Raw genomic sequence first — 18,347 nt, forward strand, 5'->3', positions numbered from 1 at the left:
AAAGTGATGGGGAATGTAATTTTGTCAGAATGTAATATCCCTGACTGGCCTGGAATTGGGTTTTTATTAGGTTTTGAGCCATGCTTATCATGCCATGATGTCAGTGCTTGTACATGCTACAAGCTGCTCCCATTGTCAGCAGGATGCTGGGAAAGGGGCCTGAAAGGGAGAGATGGGAATGATGCTGGTGGAGGCTGGGAAAACAATGTGCACCACAGCACTGTTTTGGGAATTTGAGGCTAAGAATGGTTTCAGGCCACAGAGAGGCTCCAAAAGCTGAACCCCTCTGCTCTGGAGCCAGGCAGAGAGAGCTGGGGAGGGTTAACCTGAAGAAGAGAAGGGTCCATGGAGCCTCTTCCAGGGCCTAAAGGGGGTCCAGGAGAGCTGGGGAGGAACTGTAGACAGGGGCCTGGAGGGGCAGGACAAGGGGAATGGCTTCCCACTGCCAGATGACAGGGTTAGATGGGATATTGGGAAGTAATTGTTCCCTGTGAGGGTGCTGAGGCCCTGGCACAGATGGCCCAGAGCAACTGTGGCTGCCCCTGGATCCTTGGAAGTGTCCAAGGCCGGGTAGGACAGTGCTTGGAGCAACCTGGGATAGTGGAAAGTGTCCCTGCCCTTGGCAGGGGGTGGAACTGGATGAGCTGTAAGTTTTTCTTCATGAAATTATGCACATCTGGGACACCCAGCACTGTATTGCTGGGAATGATTTTTAGCTTCATACAAGTGGAGCTGAGGAGACTCCAAAATTAGAAGTTGAGAAGAATTCTAAAACCAGCTCTCAGCCCTGCTTATCTGTCTGTGAAGAAGAAAGGACCCATCCAAGCTGCTAAATCGAATTTGGATGTCAGAAGGGCATGCACAGCACCCAGACTGCCGCTGGTCAAAACAGGTCCCTTCCCCAGGAACACACAAGCTGACAGGGCTGTGACAGTATCTTGAGCTGGCAGTGGAAGAGATGCCAAGGTAAGGGCAAATACTGACTGCAAAAATAGGACCACCCACCATGAACATCCTGCCTCAGGCCCACCCAGAGCAGTGACAGAGTTTCATCTGAGAGCCCTTCAGCCACACAGATCCTCAAGCTGCCAGTCCCAAGCCTGGATCAGAGTGCTGAGACCTCCTGTCTGCACTGCTGGGAGAACCAGTCTGTGCCAAGTGATGGGCACTGCTCCTGGAGGCTGCATGTATAACATCCAGCCCAGTGCTGCTAACAGTCTTAATCCTTTGGATGTTCTCCTTTTATTTCTCAGCATTAAATTAGCCCTGTCTTGCATTGCCAATACTGCACACTCTTCTAATAATTCCATATTCTTTCTCTCTACTGGCCCAGTAACAGGGGGAAGGAATCACAGGCTGTAGTTTTGCTTGCATTTTCTTTAGTAAATGTGCATGTTTTTCCTTCAGGTTGTTATTTTTAATCTGGCTCAATTCCCAAATTTGGTTCACTGCCTGGCAGCATGAGCAGTTGTACCTGTGCACTTGGGAGGCACTGGGGAGCACATGGAGCAGCTGCAGGAGCGGGGCTGAGGTCAGCACTGCTGCTGCATGAGGGGCTTGAAATATGGCCTTGTCTTCTGATTTTCATAGGCTTTCACAAAGATGTGTAAGAAATTGTCCCAAGTGACACAGGAGCCATGGAGGCTGCTTGGAACAAACTACCAGTCTTAGGAATATACATGATTTCCCAAAATTTGTCCTTAGCCTACCTCATGCAGACAGCCATTAGGAGAGGGTGGCTGAATTCACTCTCTGCCACTCAAGTCACCCTTTTCCCCTCTGCCAAAGGCAAAAGAAGAAAGCACAGGTGTAACAGCACGGACAGCGCAGTTCAAAGTGCCAGAAAAGGCTCTGAAACTTACACAGTCCCTGGTATCCCCTTGATGAATCCTGAAGAGCCAAACCTGATCCTGTGGTGAGGGCAGCTTGTCCCCCAGCAAAAGGAAAATGGCAAAGACAAGCCGCCAGCTCTCCAGGAGCTGCATCCTGCCCAGCTTGTGCTCTCTCAGGTCCAAGAGAGCTGTCAGGGGCCTGTAGGTACCCTGTGGATACAGTGTGGGCACCAAAAGCCTCGGTCCCTAAATACATAAGGTTAGGGCAGGATTTTATCCTGTGTGCTTTTGTGTTGTGACACAAGAACCAGCTTGGCTGAAAACCACTGATACAAGTTGCAAAGTTGTGGCTCTCAGGAGTTCACAGAATAAAAAAGAACGGTGTTTATTAGCTTTAGCAGGAACAAAAATGGATAAGCATTTTGGGACACAATCCTTTGAGCCTGAAACAGAAAATTCCCACTCCAGGGCAAGTGGCATTGTGAAGATGTGCTCTGGATTTAATTTAATCATGTCAAGCGGAAAAGATGGTTAACAGCTGTAAAACTAAGGGTAGAGGTTGCAAGCCCTGTGCAGAGACAAGTAACTCTCACCTGAGCACAGTGATGGTTTGGAAAGTGCAGCCAGCTGGAAACAACAGAATGCCCTATAATCAGTATTCCCATGGCCAGCCCGGGAAGGACACAAGGTTTACTGAGAGCTACAGTCATTAGCTCTGCTGTTACTCTGTAATTGAAAACAGCGACTGGTTTCAGTTTCTCGTAACACAAGGTTTTTACTTCCCCAAAGCTTATTTACTTTTCCAGGATACAATGCTTCTCTGTAAGCCAGATCTCCCCAGGAAAGCCAGTCTCTGAGCAATCACAGATAAAATGCTGGTACTGAAAAATGCTTCTCCAACAGCAGTGAAAAAAAAATTGCAGCCTTTGGAAAAAAACAAACAAAACAGTGTGAAAGGGTTAACAAAGAACAAGGTCAGCAGGCTCTGTGGAAGCATTGTCTGTACTGGCAGCTCTAACATCTGGTCCTGAACCTCCCTGAGCCTGCACTGACTGCAGATGGCCCTGTTCCTGTGGTGCTGCTGCTGCAGAGGCCCCACTCCATTGCTCTCCGCAGGGCTGACTCACTGCAGCACTCCCAGCCACGCGTGGAACACAAAACCACCATGGCTGTGCCGGCACAGCCACCCCCTTCCCCTCTTCCAAACACACCACCAAACACACCCTGCCAGTTGGGACTGCCCTCTGAGCTGCCGTGCTCCTGGCAGTAAGAGAATTTCAAAAACCCCAAAGACCCCTCATATTCTTAAAGCCCTGAATCACTTGAGAAACCTGCTGATGCAATAGTACCAGTGAAGGACTTGAAATGGGAGTTTTCAGCTGGGAGTCATCACAGAGGATTCAGAGCATCACTGTCATGGCTGAGGCAGCACTACTGACTGTTAATTTGACTTTGGGTGTATTTGCAGGTACTTGGCACAAAGTGATCCTCCCCCAGTTCATGCTCACCCCAGCTCTGTTCTTCTTGCATGGGTGCTATAAATTAATGACAAAGGCTACATGTTCTAAGGCATGAAGCAAAATGCCATTGAAGGGACCTTCTCTGCACTGGTTCTGGAAGTACCTATTAACTGTCTCTGCATGATGTCACCAACCTACAAGGGACCTTAGGGGTGATTGGAATAGGGGACCTTTCAATTGCTTATTGCCCTTGGAGATGAGAGCACTTAGCTGCTCTCTTAAATGCAAGACTGGCAGTAGGGTCCCCTTACAGAAAGTAGAACGGAATGTTAAGCACATTTGCAGCCTCAGACAGGACCCTCTCCTATCCTTTCATACAATTTGACTTGCCAAATCAATTCCTCTCACCAGAACTGCAAGCTGGATGCAGCATCCTCTCCAGAGCCTGGGTTTGGAATTCACCCCACAGCTGCAAGCCGTCACAATGCACCAGGCAGGGCCCCCTCTGCAGTCACTGTGAGACACAATTAACCTACAGATTCCACAAACATTTATGAGCCCTGGGGAAAGCCTAATTCAGAGGTTTAGTCTACTACTTTTGCTGATGAAAAGAATGACCAAAACCATTTAGATCAGGAATTTCTCCTTCTGCCAGCCACTGCTGCAGCAGGCATGCAGGATTTTCCTTCAGTCAGCTTATGCCTTTGTACTGCCTCACCACCATCTCACATTGCCACGAGGCAAAACACTGCCCAAGCAAAACCAGCCTGGGCCAGGCCAGCCCACTGAGAGGTGACTGCATAGAGATCAGTGTTCTAGCAAACAGCAAAAAATAAGCCCATTCCTTTGTTAATAATTATTGCTGACCCTGACAGGACAACTGGCTCATAGCTACAGACTCCTGACCGCCCACAAGGTGCACCCAGTGGCACCAGGCCTGGGCTAGGCAATGCCATTTCCAGGTTAGAAGCTCCAAACAGCTTCAGTGAATTCCTTATGTTCTGGCCACTGCTCTTCATGGTACTTGCACCACTTATTGGACAGGTACCTTGGTGAAACACACATATGCATTTTCATTCCCAACCAGGTGAAACATCCCTCTAAATACATCAGCTTGGTTTGATGTCAAATACACTGCTAGCACCAGGTGTCTGAGTAGCAACATTTTGGCTTTTACCACTGAAAAGGTGCAACACATTTCTCATATAAGCTTGGCAGTACTCAAAATCCTCAGGCCAGAGGAGGCTGCTCCAGCACTCAGTAGATGCTGCAGAGTCTCCCAGCTAAAATGGTCCTGTGATTTAAAAGATAAAAATACAAGTTCTTGACTGAAGCCATTTTGTTGATGAGACTATTGTTGAGGTACTTCAGAGGCAATTACTATTCACAGTACAGCTTCCAAAGCAGCTCATCTTGGGCAGGCTGCTTGTTTCCTGACAAGGCAGCTCCTCTCCTGGTCACAGGCTGCATCCTGCACCCTCTCTCCCTGGCTCTTGGTGTAGGCTGAAGTTCCCTGACCCCTGGTTGCAGAGCACCACACCGAGCCAGATGTGATCAGGGTGAGCACAGCCCTGCATCCCTGCTCACCACAAATATGGCCCATGGCAGCAGCTGGGAATCACACTGCTACAGCCCAGGAGAAAGGGAAAGTTGTGGCAGAGCTGGCAGCATTACTCTGGCATGCTGCCAGTCACTTCAGGAACCTGCCTGCCTTGAGAAACCTCACCCTCTTCCCAAAGGAGCAGCAAGAGCTGGAAATCAGAGCCAGGGACTCATTACAGCAATGTAGTGAGGAAGTTTTATTTGGAAACATAGTAGAAGTTTGTAACCCAACACTGGGTGCACGACTGATGCCGGAGCATATGCAGTTACTATTGAAACACGGGAGTGTTTCGGACAATTGCTGTAATAAAACACAAAATTCTCATACTCCAATACCAGGACACTACAGCAATCTTTAGAATCAAAATTACATCCAAGGAATTCTCTGCACTTACAATTTACCCCACAGTGTAATCTACCTATATATAAGATTAATATATATAGCATGGGAAATTGAAAATCCTTGCTCCATACATGTATGAACATGTCAAGTATTTTATAAATAAACATCCAGTGAAGAGAAAAAATTACATTTCTAGTTCATATTTATACATAAAATACTAACAGCAATGGGTGGAAAATTGCACATGGGCCACCCCAAGCCATGCAGCAGGCCTGGAGCAACCCATCCAAGTTAATATTGAAGTACACACAGGACGGACGAGTCACTAACATATATTGCGCATTTACAAGAGATCAACTACCAAATTGGGACAACTGTACACATTGGAGAAACCATTTTCATTCTGGAGCTTTTTTTTTTTGTTAAACGTAGATTTGTTACATCTCTTTACATCATACCGCAACATTTACTTCGTTGAGAGGATAAGGGCGACAATGAGGCCATAGAGACCCAAGACTTCAGCGAAGATCAAAATGAGGATCATCCCCACAAATAACCTGGGCTGCTGTGCTGTGCCCCGGACACCTGCATCGCCCACGATGCCAATAGCAAAGCCAGCAGCCAGGCCGCTGAGACCCACGCTCAAGCCAGCGCCCAGCTGAAGGAAGCTCCTGTGGGACAGAGATAGAAGAATTTTCAGTGGTAAGGAACAGGACACCCAGCCTTAAGCCCCTAACTCTTTCACCAAGCCCAATGTGTCTCAAAGCAAATGCTTACTAACACTCCCAACTCTTGATACTTAAAGACAGGCAGCAGTGAAGGATCTTGTGATGTTCATGTGTGGCTCACACACCAATCTGAGTTACAGGGTTCATCTGGCCACCAGCAGGCTCAGTGTGCTGTCAGAACAGCACTTACTACCAGTTGCAGTAATGACTGTCCCATGGTGCTGTGCAGTCTGTTAGCAGATGCTCATCTCCAACTGTAAGCAATCTTATATACAGCCACAGCACATTCAGGTGTCTTGCACTGCAGGAACTGGGCAGGAATGGTCTGGTTTTCCAAGAAGGAGAACAGTCCTGTGGAGCAGTCCCTATCAGTGTAATCACCTGGTAATTGCAAAGGGCCATTTGTATCTGCTGTTTTAGACCATGTCTTATTAGGCCAAGCACACTGCTCACAGGTACAACCCGTACAGCAACACTGATACCTGTCACACTTCAGCAGCATTATTTCATTCCAAGAGGGCACAATCACCAGTTCCAGGTGTTCTCAGAAGCCAAGAGCAGACTAAATTTCAGACTGTAGCTGCTAGAGGCCCAATGTATAGCTCAAGGATTGACTTACCAGCACATAAAGCAAAAGCAGTATTAATAATTTACTTGCATCTCCCAGGCAACAGCAGATCTATTTAGACAGTTTTGGAGACACCGGTGCATCCAGGCCTAGAGTCTGGCATCATGACACAAGCTTTGCCTCCTATCCTAGTGCTGCCATGGCTTCTTTCAAGCCACAGCACCACCACAGGAGCAGTAGGCTGCCCAACTGATCTGTAACCACCAGTACAGCCAACTCCACTGGGGCTGAGGCATCTGGCAGGACAGCTGGAATCCAGCCAATGCTCCTAAGCCTAGCCAAGCAGCATTTAGCACTGCCAGCCCTTCCTGGGGCCTTGAGCCAAAACCACCCACACACAGAGCATCAAGCAAGTGACGGGACAGTCTGAAACAGAACCACCAGGTGCAGCACTTACTTGAATAGCGTGATTTCAGGTGAGAGGGCATTGGCAATGAGCACTGCCACTACAAGGCCATAGATTGCTATAATACCCGCCATGACCACAGGGATGATGGACTTCATGATCAGCTCAGGCCTCATGACAGACATGGCTGCAATGCCTGTGCCACTCTTTGCTGTTCCATATGCAGCTCCCAAGGCTGGAAGAGAAAAAAAATGCATTAAACACATCCCCAAATACCATTTCTTTCACTAGGCTGCAATTAGAACAGCTAAGTCAGCACAAGGAAGGATTGTGCAAAACTAACATGGTCACATGACAGCCAGGAATACTCCCCTAAGGGATGAGGAAGTGATACCCAGAGTCCTATTCCAAAGATGAATAAAAGGGGTTGTCAAACACTACTGACAGCAGAACATCTTTCCAGGCCAGCTTCACAGCAGGGCACACCCCTAGCAGCCATCCATGCCCCTGCTTAGGGGCCAAAACCCAGTCCCAAGGGGAACTCAAGTGTTTGTGCCCTCCCAGAGTCCACACTGCAAGGCCCAACAAAGCACATCTGTCTATCCCAGCAGAACACAGCTGAGAGCTGGGCTACCAGAATTGAGTTCAGATGCACAGATCTCCTTCAATACAGCCTGTTCTCCCACAAAACCCATTTGCCTACGCTTTGGCCCTGGAGTTAAATGTGCCACTGCAGCTTCATCAGGCACACTGAGATAAAAACCAACTCAAATATTATTGCTCCACGTCATTCACTGGAGAAAAATTCTGGCACATGGAGAGTGTGACCTCACTATGAAGGATTCTGGTCCAAACACTTGTCAATGCAACCACTGGAACCACAAAGAAGAGTTAGGCTTGTAGGTTATAGAGGACCACAACAACCTTACACCTAAGGTTTACTCATCATCTCTGTCAACACTTGAGCATGCAGAGACCTGCACAGGATGGTGGGCTTATCACCTGTACCTGAGACCTGCTGGAAGAATCTAAAGCACTACTCCTAAGTAACTTCTGCATTGAAAACTTTGTATTAGTCTTATAGAAGCTTCCTCAAGTAACTCATTCTTTGATTCTAGAGTACTTGAAAATACACCTTTCCTTTCAGCCTTACTGGGGAGTACTCTGGGAACTCCACTTCCTATTGTATTCACCATCATCCAGAGATGACATGCATGTCAACTGCCAGCCAGGAATAAGTCCCTGAAGCAGCAGAAACAAGCATATGGAAGGGCAGGCAGTCTCATTTTCTAACACCATCAAGATTGTCCTTGGAGGTCAGTCCTATTTGTCAAGAAAATGTTCTTGCAGCTGTTCTAAAACACTGCTGGAATGTACTTAAACCATGGGCATTTAAAGTCTTTGTACTGTTCTGAGACCTAATAGTTAAGTTTGCTCCACCCACAGAAAACTTAAGGTTTCTCCAAGGGAAACCTGCTTATTCCACAAAGATCTGTCACTGTCTTACACCAGTACTAAAGCATGAGACCGTGCACCTTGTCCTGAAGAGTCGCTGGGAGGTATTTGGAGAAATTTGGATACATGCTTCCCTGATTCTCACTCAGCACTCCCACAAAGCCCATATTTGGAGTAGTCATCTTCCTGGCTTGGCACTAGAACTCCACACCATTCCTACCACACCATTCCTACAAGCAGCCCACTGCACTAACACAAAGTTTACTCTCAGGAGGAAGTTCAGTTTTAGTTACAAAAACCTGAAGGGAAGCTCTCATTAACTACAAATTTGTTCTGTGCTAGCAAAGTTACTGAACCTTGACTGGCACCAAGTGATGTAAAGGGCTATTCTGCGCTATTCAGAACTAGAACCCAGCTTAGGAAGCTTGAGCCAGGAGGTTCTATCTGCAAATATAAGATGAACTTGGAAATCAGCACATGGACTTAGTCACTTCAGTGATGGCTCTGTTTAGGGTCTAGTCCTTAGGAAGTCTAGAAAGAAAGCACTGACTTGAACTAGGAAACCTTTTTGTTGGATGAAGCACCTTCTAAGGACTGGAACTAATCCTGAATCCTGGTTCCACTGTCTACCCTGGGTATAGAATTTAGCAGAAACTACTTTTCTCCTGTCTGTAATCTTTTACAAACCTCTCAAAAAAACGCAGATGCTTTTGAGGGAAGTTGACTGTTTAAAGTTATAATCAGTCATCACTTCCTCCAAACATGAAGCTACTTGAGGGTGTTGAAATTAATGCAGTGATGCATTAGAGAAGGCTATTTTGTAACCCCACTTACAGGAAAGTCAGCTTGTTCAAGCTTTTGTGGAGGGGCAGTGCAGCACGAGTTTGTCAGTTCCCAGTTAAAACCCCAGAAGAGGTCAGATCTTATGCCTTGAACTTGTTTTAGACACAGTTTGAAAGAAGGCCTATGTTCAGCAGTCTTCACATGACAGTCTTGGATGTCACTGAAATTCTACTGAACTCCCACTGGCGGCCACACAGAGCTTCAGAGCTCGGCACATCGGCTGCCAAGGAAGCCTTTCCCACCTCCCCAACCAAGAGACATCTCCATCACCTTACAAGGCAGTTTTACTAGCCTGCAAGTTTACTAGCAGCTTCACAAGCCTGGCAAGTTGTTCTTGCATCTTTGACGTTATCTCAGTATTACAGGCAAGGTGGCAAAGACAATATCTGCTTCCCACCATGACCCAGCCTCTCAGTTTTGGGCTATGGACACCCTGGACAGTGTTCCTGCACACCTTCACCTCTATCTCACAGCAGGTCTAAACAACTGAAGCACATATACTTCATATGCTACATTTAAATATCCCATATTGATTGGAAGGACATGTTTTCCAAAGTCTTGGTAAACAGGGTTTGAGGAGATCTCTGTGCCAAACAGTAAGCCAGTCAGCTTACTGTGGCCCAATAAGCCTGTTTCAAAGGTTAACCCCCTTGTGAAATACTTGATTTACTCCTTGAACTCACAGCCCAGAGTTGATTTATGTACTGCTCCTGGGGGCAAAATGCCCTTCCCTCAGGGCTGAGGATATGCTGCCTGGCACCTCACGATATCTGTCCCTTTAAAAGTGATAGCAGAGGGAGTGAGGCTGTGCAGCTCCAGGATCAAGTATAAACTAGACAGTCACTTGCCATATAGGCTGCAGGGTCAAAGATTGAAGACTGGTTGTAGTCTTGCCACTGCCACAGCTTTCCATACAGCTCTGCCAGCATCCTGCTCTTCAGCTCAAGGGCACGCCCAGCATCAGAACCAACCTTTTCCAGCTCCAGCAGGTGACTGTGCTTAGTCAGGTCATACACCAAGAAGAGTAACCTCGCAGTTAAATCAGATGCAAGTCACTCCCTTGATAGAGAAAGAGGCTGTGAGGAGCCTTCCAAGTCAGGGAATCCAGTAATGCAGATCCAGTTTCACCAGTGGATACATTCAGACAGGCTCAGCCCAGGAACAGGCTCAGAAGCAGCCACATAATACACTCCAGCAGCATTTGGTCCATTCAAAAATAGGGATTCCTCCCATGTCCCACCATGGTAAAGCAGATTTCCACACTGCATGCAAGAGATTTCCAGAGCATAACACGCAGAACTTGCCTGCATGAGAAGCAAGCTAGTTATAAAAGTCAGATTTCCAATTAGGATATCACTGGTTACCATCACATGAAGGACCATGTAGGATGAGCACTTACATCTGGAGCCTTTTAAAACTAATCATTATCAAATGGGCTGCCCTCTGCAGTAGGCAGGCTTCCCTGATAGCAGACAGGCATCAACTTAGCAAAACCTATTCATCCCTGAGCAGGCTGTTCTTAAAAGGCTGGAGGAATGTTAGAAGTGACATCCAGGTCAAATACAGTCCTTGCTTTGCCATACCAGAAACCTGGACACTTCCAAAGAAGGCTGCTTCCCGCAGGTTGGCCCTGCCCCCTCCCACCCCACCACATTCAACAGCTCCACCTCAGGTTACAGTAATGGATACTTCTGGAAAAACCCTGCTGTTCTGCCCAGGTGCATCTGCACAGAACAGAGAAGCTTCGTTAAGGGAGCTGTACTGGAGCCTATGCAAATTCCCATCACACTGGCTGAAGCCTGTTTCCACAATGAAAACCCGAGGAGTAAACTGTGAGGCTGCCCTACAGGAAGCTGTAAGCACGGAACCCTTTAGTGAGTCACCTGTTTCAGGATTAGGGATAAGTTTTTGTTCTTCCATAATGTAATGAAAGGGTGTGGGTATTTCCACCAGGCCTGGCACTGTCAGCCTACAACATCATCAAAAATTCTCCAAGACTGGCAGGCCTTTTAGTCTTGGGTCAGCATATCTGAGAACTTAAAAAAAATCACCAGCTCCTTGAGACATTGCTGTAATAGCAGCAGTTCAAGGAAAATAAAGGATCTGCTTCAACTGGCACTCTGGACTGTCTGATCCAGCACACAGAGCTCTTTGATTTTTTTAAGTATGGTAAAGCACTTTTACCATGGAGCACAGGCTTGTCCTTCTACAAGCAGCAAAGTCCATCCATCAGCCACTTGTTATGTATCTTTATCATCATAGAGGCTCCCTCCCAACACCTTAAAGATGACCTGTTTCACAGACCAGGTGACCAGTATATTCCAGGTACTGTCAGGCAGAGCAGTGTGTTACACCACTTCGTAAGACCCATTCCCAACCAGCAGGTCTCAGGGGAGCTTAGAGCACTCAGCAGCTCTGCTGTCCCGTTGCTGTGGCCTGGGACAGCCCATGTTCCCCATCTGCACCCAGCACAGTCCTGTGGCCACAGCAGCCTGACCCAAAGCCTCATGCTCACAGGATTCAGTCTGAAGGAAGTGAGTGGAGCCAGTTATGCCTCACTGGAGAAGCACACACTGCTGCGAACCATTGCTTCAAGAAGTACCCAACAGCTTGGTCAGGCTAGGATGTTGTTCACTTCGCAACATCTGTATGCAACCAGTCAGGCTCTGGAGATGCAAGAGGCCAGTTCTAGGAAGGAAAAAAGCTGACCAAGAGGTCCTGAGGCAGCTGTCATTCATGTCCACTGCTGCACCCAGTATTCCCACCACAGGGGAAGCACCTGCAGGCTGTGTAGTGACTCCAGGGTGACACAGGGATCCATCATGAAGCCACAGTACAAACTGCAGCATAACTGCTTAAGCCGTGTTCTGCAGAGCCAATGTTTATACTGATAATCCATCTCATTTTCAGATGTTCTCAAGACTGGCATTTAACTGAGAGGAAACGATTTTCTTGCTGAGATGCCTTCCCTCATTCTCAAGCTGTAGAAATTTCACCTACCTCACTTCTGTTACAGCTACTTAGGTCTTAGCCATCCACTGCCTTACCTGCTGTAAAGGACAAAAGCTTAAGCTAATCTCTACTGCAGACAGTCTGGTAGCTCACACACCAGCCCACATCACAAGCACCCTCATTTGTAGCAGTAAATTACTGTGAGCTGCACTCCACCATTTCATTTTTACCTGCAAGCAGCTCTCCTGTTCCACCTCCCCACCTCTCAGACTGTATTTTGGGAAGCACAGGTGCAATGTGCCTTTGAGGAGGCAAGCTGTTTATAGTCATGATGCCTTCCAGAATCAGACTGTGCAGGGCTGTCAGCTGCATCAAACTACATGTTCTGAGCCACCTATTTCACCATGGAGGTCCCTTAAAAGCCAACCAACTGCTATGATATCTAAAGCCCTAATTTAAAATGAAAGTACTATTTCACTGCAGCAAAAATTAGAAGACACAGGACTAATTTAACACTAGTGGCTAAAATTCTCTTTATGAGAAATCTTCGAGCTGCTTGGCAGTGCAGCAGGTATTGAAGGTACTGAATGCCCAGCTGGAGTGCAGGCCTAAGGACAACTCACCATGGGGGGCACAGTGGGCACACTTGTGACAGCTTTCACAGAACACCAGCACACACAGAACCAGACAGCTCCACCCAACACCACATTTGTCCATTCTGGTGTGCTCAAATCACATGAAAAAGCTACAATAATTTAGTCACTCAACAGCACCTGACCCATCACATTTCACACATGGGAAATAAGGAACTGCAGCAATGAGAACAAGTTGTAATCTGCAAATAACCAGACAGGCTCAAAGATGGCCAAGGTCACAGCAGCCTGCTCTTGTCTCTCGCTGACCAGAACAAGTTTTGCTATCTATTTACCATCAGCAAGTAATGCTCACATAGCACACAGGACTGCTCCAAGTCGATTGTTTTCACATCAAACTAGTGCAGAACCTGAACGTGTTTACTAGAAACATGTCTTGGAAGTACAAACTCTACAAGAATGTGATCTTTAGATATAGCATGAGTCAGACATGATTCACTGCACTAATTAACACTGATCCAGGACAATTTTAGAGTTTTACAGTGCTTACTTCAAAATCAGGTTTTTTTTTTTAACAACTACCATCAGAACATCTGTGATGCAACATATCTGTTACAAAAGCTACACAGCACTGCAAGTTTTAGTTTATCCTATGTTGAATCTTCTGCCATATTGCCTTAAAAATACAAACTGCTTCACTGAACAGCTACATCTAAGAAAAAATTTCCCATCAGCAGTATCTATAACCTGTTGTCCAGCACCTGAAAACATCACTAGCCCTGGCAAGAGTACCTCCATGGCTCAGACCTGCTGGTATTGCAACATTGCTGAAGTCGGGATAGATCTCTCAGCTCATTGAATCCAGGACTACTTGACACAGATTCTGCATCAAGGATTTATCAACAAACTGGCTGCAAAATGACAGATACCACACCTTCAACACAGCTAAGGCACCGACTTTGCATTCCTCTACTCAAACCTTCCCCTTGCAGTACCACAGCACCATGCTGCCATGCTACAGCTTCTAAGAAAGGCTTCTCTGCTGGTTCAGACATGCCAGCACCACTCCAAATACCTATTAAAGCGCTGACTCAAGCCTGCATCCCTCACTGATATTTCAGCTGAAGCACACTCACACGTGGTGTCTGAAGCCACACAGCCATGTTCTTTTGCTTCCAAAGTCCATTCTGCAAGAGGAAACCAGCAACTCCTTCCTTGGAAGGAAAGTTCACTATTTAGAACCATTTTGCAAAATGCAGTGAACTGTTGACTATTTTTCAACAAGTAACTAGGGCTTGGTTTTTTCCTCCATTATCTTCAGTAGCAAAGAGGCAGGTAGGTCAGCAGTCCCAACTCGGGCTCTTACAGCATTTCAACCATTGAGTTTTCAGGAAATTTTTTACATGTCAAGCATGACTACAGTGTCAGAAATCCAAGGTGGCAGGCCACTGACTGTCCTCAGCATGGACATCTGCATCCCACCACCAGGTACAAACGAAGCAAGGCTGAGAACATACCTAACCAAACTTTTGTTTTATCAAAAATTCAGGTCACAAATATGGCTGGTGTGGAACCAGTCCATGGTGCCCACACCAGCATGGCTAGACAGCTGCCTCCTGAACACTAGTTTTAATTCACTGCCCACTTGACTCTTTGCAGGATTTCATCTCCCACACTCATCAATCAAGACCAGCTTCCCAAAATCCATCCTGCAGACCCAACCACCATTCCAGAGGCCATATTAACAAAATGAGATCCCAAACACCTCAACAGCACTTGCACAGCTCGAGCTACAACCAATTCCATACTAGAAGGGAGGCAAAGACCAGTAAGCATGTTCACTCACATCTGTGGAGACATGAGCTAAGCCTTCAGAAGGGAAAGCTAGATTGGTTACTAATTGTTTTATTCCAAATCACTGTGACACTTGTATTTGCGGGTAAAAACAGCTGAAGCCTTCCGTTAGATCCCAAAGGGAACAGCAGGTCTGCACCCACCAGAGACCAGGAAATACTGTGCAGGAATAGCAGTCACCTTCTGTAGGAGGCTTAACAAGGCTCTGACAGACAATACATTAAAGGATGGTTTTTCTGGTATAAACCAGCATTTACGGTCCCTACATCTGTGCTTCTTCAGTGGGAAGAGCAGTGCCGCAGGATGACCCAATTTATACCGCACTGAGTTCGCTGCCTGGAGACGCAGAGGGAGGGCCATGAAGCAGGGCTTCCCCCGTGCCCCAGCATCCCCGTCCCACGGGGGGGGGAACCTCAGGAGCCCGTCTATTGCCTGCAGTGGCATTAATGTCTCTTAAGATGGACTGCCTGCCAAACGTCGGCGCATTTATGTTTAATCCCGTTAAAAACTGGTCTTGCGTTATCCGGGGAATGGTTTAGACAAGAACCACATCCGATTCACAGTAGAAGCGCCGCTGCCGCGGGGGCCAGGGCAGGCAGAGCCGCAGGGACTCGGCGGGGAGCCGGCGCCGGGGGCACGACAGCGCAGCAGCCCCGCGGGGAGAGCCCGGCCCGCGGGGCCCGGAGGAACCGGCTGGGGGGGCTCGGGCGGCGCCGCTGCAGTCACGTGCCCCCCGGGGCTCCGCCGGCGGTGACGTCACGGCACGGACCCTCCGCTGCCCCGAGAGCCCGGATGGAACGGGGGGGGGGGGGGGGGGGGGCGGGGGCTGTGCCCCCAGGCCCGAAGAATTCCAGCCCCCGCCGCCGATGGCACCCCGCCGGGGCAGGGGAGTGACGAGGAAAAGGAAGCCGCTTTCCCCACACCGTGCTCCCCCTCCTCCCCACCCTCTTCCCGGTCCCTCCCGTTGCCGGTCGGTGCTCACCGCTGAAGACCATGGCGGCCGAAGCGCCCATCACGGCGAAGAAGGAGGCGTACTCGGGGCTGGCGCCGGAGGACATGGCTGCGAGAGCCGGGCCGGGCCGAGGCGCCGCTAGAGTGGGAGCGCGAGAGGGCGGGGGAAAGGCGGAAAGCTCCGCCGCGGTGCCGGTCCTCGGCGAGCAATGCTCGGCCACAAAATGGCGGAGGCGCGGCGGGAGCGGGCGGGGCGGGGGAGGCGGGCGGCGGCGGGCCCGAGCGCGGCAGCTCCGTCCCGGCAGCAGTGGCGGCGGCGCGCGCTCTGCGCCCTAAATACGGTCTCCGCAGGACAAAATGGCGGCGGGCCGCCCGTCACGTGACCGCACCCACCACCGCCGCCCGCCCCGCCCCCGGCGCACACCACGCGCGCGGCAGGGGGGACGCCCGCTCGTGCGCTCCTCGCTCCTTCTCCGCGCGCCCCGATCCCGCTCCCGATCCCGCGCGCGGCCGCCGGCCAGGCCCGCGGCATCCGGGCTGCCCCGCGCGCTCCCAGGCCGCAGCGGCGGCGCTTGGCTGCGCTGGCAGTCCGGCTCGGATGCCCTCCCCTCGCTCCCCCCTCCGTGCCGCCTGGATGAGCCCGTCCTGCCCGGCGGCCGCGGTCCGCTGAGCGTGATTCAGCTCTCATTAGCATAAGGGGCGTGCCCCGCCGCGGCCCCGCCCGCGTGGCGGCGGCCTTGCCTCGGCCCGGTGGCGTTCGTGTCGTGTCCGTGTGTCCCGTGCCCTGTCCCGTCCCTGTGTCCTGTCCCCGTGTCGTGTCCCTGCAGTGCCGCCGGGGCCGTGTCCCCGTTACCTGGCCCCAGGACTTGGCTTCCGCCGTGTATCCCCCGTGTCCTTGTGCCGTGTTCCAGTGCCGCGCCCCCCATGATGCATCCCATTGCCATGTGCCCTGTTCCAAGTGCCGTATCTTGTGTCCCTTGTGCCATGACCCTGGTGCCTTGTTCTCCGCAGCACATCCCGTGTGCCATGTGCCACCGGCCCAGTGCCTTGCCTGCATGCTGTGCCCCCTTTCCTGTCAGGACCTGTCACCTGAGCTGTGCTGACCTGTTGTGAACTTCCCACGAGGCATCAGCTGTGCACATGGGTCTTGCTGGCTTGGGGTCCCCTCTACGGCCTTCCAGCCCCTGCACTCCACATCCACCGAGGGTCCAGTACCAGTGGCATCTGTTGGAGTTCTACTCCCATCCCACCCATTGATCCTGCTCCCTTGGATGTGACAAGCAGCCTCTGGCCCATCCTTTTCCCTGGGCTGGACGCCAGCGGGTGTGCTGGGTCTGAACTGCGGTATCATCCTTCCATAGGCTCTGCCACCTGCTCTTTTCTGCAGGCACTCCCCTGAGCCAACCCCATCCCAAAACATCCCAGGGGGATGCTTCTGCCATCCTCGAAGGGTAATTCATGCCATTCTGTTACCTAGGATTTCAGGGATCATTAACAGTTCCCGTTGCCACAAATCTGGCTGAGCTTTCTGTGTCCTAAAACTCCTTAATTACTTAAGGGCCACCTGCTTTTTTCCCCCATGTTGCCACTTTCCTGGCCACCTCAGCCTTGCTAGAACCCACAGGGAAGCAGAGGGCAGGATTTACTTTAGCAAATTCCTTGCTGCTGCTTGAGCACAAAGGAGGGCCCTGGCACTTCAGTGGGCAGAGGTGGCTGGCATGTGCTGGGGACTGGCAGCAGGGCACGCTGGTTCTGAGAGGGAGACTGTCTTGTGGCAGACTGTCACCAGGTCTTCATGGGGACATCCAGGACATGGCCCATGGCAGAGGTTGGCTGGAGGCACAGAGAGGAGCAGTGGGCTGGGGATCAGAGCCACAGGGGTGGACCCTGTCCTAAGCCTTGGCAGAGGTGGGTGCAGGGGCTGTGCGTCCCATGTGTGGAGCACACTGCCACTGTCACCACCACCACTGCCACCAGCACTGTCACTGACAGCACCACCACTGCCACCACTGCCACCAGCATCCCCACCGCCCCATCAAAACTGCCACTAGCACTGCAATCATCATCACTGCCACCAGCAGCGCCACTCCCTGCATTACTGCTTTTCCACCCTGGGACATGTTCTTTTTCAGTGTGGTCATCGTTGTCATCGCTCTGTGGTGGTGGCTATCACTCCTAGCAGTGTTTCCAGCAGGTCAAATTAACCTTTCACTATCACAGGACGATCCCTGCATCTATGGTCCAGAGCAATTGGTCACTGAGCAAATTTCTACCCCTCAGGCCACTGGCAGCATCAGCAGTTTGTTCACCAGATTTGGGCTGGTCAAGGGAGATGGTGTCTCATCCCACCCTGGTGCTCAGGTCTGTGCCCTCCTGGTGCTCACCTGGGCTGGGTCTGGCCATGCTGCCACCAGCACTCACCTGGAGTGGGCATCTCTCCCAACACTGTGCCCAGCCTGGATGCAGTGAGGGGACCTTGCAAGGTGTAGATCCCAGACAGAGAGTAACATGATCATCCTGGCTGGCGGGGATGAGCCCAGATATTGCCCCATGGAATTTATCCGTGGGTGATGGGTGCTGTTTTGTTGTTGGGCAAGAGCTTCAAAGCCCCAAGGGCACCAACAGACCGGAGCAACACCAGCAACAATATTTGAAGCAGGGACTCAGGGCCCAGGGTGGATTTCAAAGGCCCCTAAAGGATGCTCTTCACCCTGTGTCTGCACCCGGTGCCTCCCTGTGCCTCTCCCGGGTCCCGAGGGG

At 50.2% G+C, this 18,347-nt stretch overlaps 1 protein-coding gene across 1 annotated transcript; it reads right to left on the reverse strand.

The window, feature by feature from the left end:
* Positions 1-5,076: 5,076 nt before the first annotated feature.
* On the reverse strand, positions 5,077-15,865 carry ATP6V0C (ATPase H+ transporting V0 subunit c). Its single transcript, XM_021529638.2, has 3 exons — positions 15,619-15,865; positions 6,991-7,174; positions 5,077-5,908 (listed from the first exon to the last, which is right to left on the reverse strand). Exons 1-3 carry the CDS (start codon positions 15,692-15,694, stop codon positions 5,704-5,706), a joined length of 465 nt encoding a protein of 154 aa, XP_021385313.1. The 5' UTR covers positions 15,695-15,865; the 3' UTR covers positions 5,077-5,703.
* Between the last annotated feature and the right edge of the window lie 2,482 nt (positions 15,866-18,347).

The sequence above is a fragment of the Lonchura striata genome, chromosome 16 (assembly GCF_046129695.1).
Source record: "Lonchura striata isolate bLonStr1 chromosome 16, bLonStr1.mat, whole genome shotgun sequence".
Taxonomy (NCBI): domain Eukaryota; kingdom Metazoa; phylum Chordata; class Aves; order Passeriformes; family Estrildidae; genus Lonchura; species Lonchura striata.

What these genes read in the sequence shown, in the direction of transcription:
- ATP6V0C (XM_021529638.2), bottom strand. Translation starts at nt 15,694, where the DNA reads ATGTCCTCCGGCGCCAGCCCCGAGTACGCCTCCTTCTTCGCCGTGATG. An exon ending in GGCCGCCATGGTCTTCAGCG is followed by an intron (nt 7,175 to 15,618) that starts GTGAGCACCGAC and finishes TTTCTCTTCCAG; the next exon opens with CCTTGGGAGCTGCATATGGA. An exon ending in CCTGAAATCACGCTATTCAA is followed by an intron (nt 5,909 to 6,990) that starts GTAAGTGCTGCA and finishes TCTGTCCCACAG; the next exon opens with GAGCTTCCTTCAGCTGGGCG.